General features: G+C 61.9%; 1 protein-coding gene across 1 annotated transcript in view; it reads right to left on the reverse strand.

Moving 5' to 3' along the window:
- Positions 1–654: 654 nt before the first annotated feature.
- Positions 655–2,412, reverse strand: part of ARHGEF19 (Rho guanine nucleotide exchange factor (GEF) 19) — a 15,150-nt gene continuing 13,392 nt past the window's right edge. Inside the window, exons 13-15 of the mRNA XM_010839360.1 lie at positions 1,477–1,635; positions 1,022–1,174; positions 655–865 (exon numbers count right to left, since the gene is read on the reverse strand). Of these exons, the coding sequence (XP_010837662.1) occupies positions 655–865; positions 1,022–1,174; positions 1,477–1,635 (523 nt within the window). The remainder of the gene's footprint in view (positions 866–1,021; positions 1,175–1,476; positions 1,636–2,412) is intronic.

Below are 2,412 nucleotides of genomic sequence, written 5' to 3' on the forward strand. Positions count from 1 at the left end.
TTGTCATCGTGCTGTTCCCCAAACACTCCAGGCTCCCTCCTGCCTCAGGGCCTTTGCACGGCTGTTTCCCCTTCCAAGAGTGCTCTTCCCAGACACCAGCGTGGCTGCCCATCCCCATCCTTCAGGGGCCTTCCCTGACCACCTCCTTGGAGGGGCAAGTTCACTCTCCAGCCCAAATACCTCTAGCGCCAGTTAGAGAATCAACTCCAGTCTAGGCCTCAGCCCATTCGACCACACTCCCAGGTGGACTGGGAGTGTCAGGAAAACCACAGCCTCGCAGCCAGACCAAGCTTGAATCCCAGCTCACTGACCATGGGCAAGCTGCCTAACAGTCCCAGGCCTCAGTGTTCTCAGATACGAAGAATGAATCTACGTAAGGGGGTTGTCGTGAGCAGTACCCATTCGCTCTTCCAGGTGACCTCCCCGAGCCAGCAATCGAACTGGGGCTCCCTCATTGCAGGCAGAAAATAAAGGCATATGCAAAGTCCTCGGCACCCCAGCACATGGAAATTACTGGGTGGAAACGAGCTTCTTACCTTCCTTTTCGTTGGCTCAGCCCTAACACCCCTGCTCAAAAACCCTGCATAACTACCTGGCTCCCACCACACCAAGGCGTCCTCTGATTGGGCTGCACCCTGGCTCACCGGCCTCATTTCACGCCCAGAGAAGCCTCTGGATCAGCAGAGCAGATCCCTCGGCCTGCCGCCACCCGCGCCCCTCCCAGCCACTCTGCTGCTGTCCTCTCTGCAGCTGATGCAGAGCGACAGACAGACGCAGTTCCAGTCCCAGCTCGGCCGCTGACCGCTGAACCCGGACAAGCCACTTGCCCTCTGCGAATCTGTTTTCTAACTCGTAAGAGGGGCTTCTGCGGGGATGGCATGGGGGGGTGGGCAAGGCTGCATCCTCTCCAGCGTGCTGACTGCACGTGGAGCCCGCCCGTCCCCCAGGGTCTCGCAGACCCACCCCGCCCCAGGCTGACCCCTCTCCCTGCCGGCCCCGCGGGTAACACGGTGCCCAGCACCGGGGGGAAGGGGAGCGCGATGCGGCACCCAGCCCCAGGAACGTGGCCCTCGTGGTGGGGGGCAGGCTGCTACCTTCCCCCTCGCTGATGACCTCCTTGTCCTCCTGAGGGCTGGAGGGGCACATGGCCGAGATCCACCGCTGCTTCTCACTCCTAGGGAGAGGGAGGCTGAATTGTCCCGACATGAGAACTGCAGTCTCCCGGGGCCACGGTGGGGAAACCAGGGCTGGGCGGACATGGAATGACGCGCAGACGTGGGACCCGGGTCAGCTGTCTCCACCCCAAGGCCCACCCAAGCCAGCGCCCACCCAGCTCTGAGGATGGGCACAGAACAGGTCCAGGGCCCCCTGGATGCCGTCCCTGCCAGCTCCAGCCTTAGGCCACCATCCTGAGACAGAGATGAAAGGCCGTGCGCCTGCCTGGGGGGCCTGCTCCCTAAACCCAGGCCCACTCACTCCGTCCGGGCCCTCAGCAGGAACTGGTGCTTCGTGCGCTGCCCGTGGAGGAGCTGAAGGAGGAACACGTGGCCGGGGATGCCCTGCAGCTTGAGGCTCAGGTCCTTCACCTGCAGCTCAGCCATCTTGGCGTGAACGAAGACGGCAAACTTCCCCAGCCTAGAACAGGGGGGCGAGGTCAGCCTGGACCCACCCTCGGGACGAGGTGACTGCTGATGGGAAGAGAAGAGAAGGCGTCATCTGTCCCTAGGACCCTCCTCAAGAAAGCGAGGCTGCACAGGGCAGTTAGCAAAATGAGGACTGCAATCTGCCTGGCTCACTGATAGAGGTGGGAAGTGATGGAGACAGTCCCTGCCCCTGATTTCACTGGCTCACTGACGTGGCGGGAGGTGATACAGACGGTCCCTGCCCCTGATTTCACTGGCTCACTGGCAGAGGCGGGAGGTGATGCAGACAGTCCCTGCCCCTGATTTCACTGGCTCACTGGCAGAGGTGGGAGGTGATGGAGACGGTCCCTGTCCCTGATCTCACTGGCTCACTGACGTGGCGGGAGGTGATACAGACGGTCCCTGACCCTGATCTCCTGGCTCACTGACGTGGCGGGAGGTGATACAGACTGTCCCTGACCCTGATCTCCTGGCTCACTGACCTGGTGGGAGGTGATACAGACGGTCCCTGACCCTGATCTCCCTGGCTCACTGACCTGGCGGGAGGTGATACAGACTGTCCCTGCCCCTGATCTCACTGACTCAGTGACGTGGCGGGAGGTGATACAGACGGTCCCTAACCCTGATCTCCTGGCTCACTGACCTGGCAGGAGGGATGGAGACGGTCCCTGCCCCTGATCTCCTGGCTCACTGACCTGGTGGGAGGTGATACAGACTGTCCCTGACCCTGATCTCCCTGGCTCACTGACCTGGCGGGAGGTGATACAGA

The sequence above is a fragment of the Bison bison genome, unplaced genomic scaffold (genome assembly GCF_000754665.1).
Source record: "Bison bison bison isolate TAMUID 2011002044 unplaced genomic scaffold, Bison_UMD1.0 scf7180017846340, whole genome shotgun sequence".
In the NCBI taxonomy this organism is placed as follows: domain Eukaryota; kingdom Metazoa; phylum Chordata; class Mammalia; order Artiodactyla; family Bovidae; genus Bison; species Bison bison.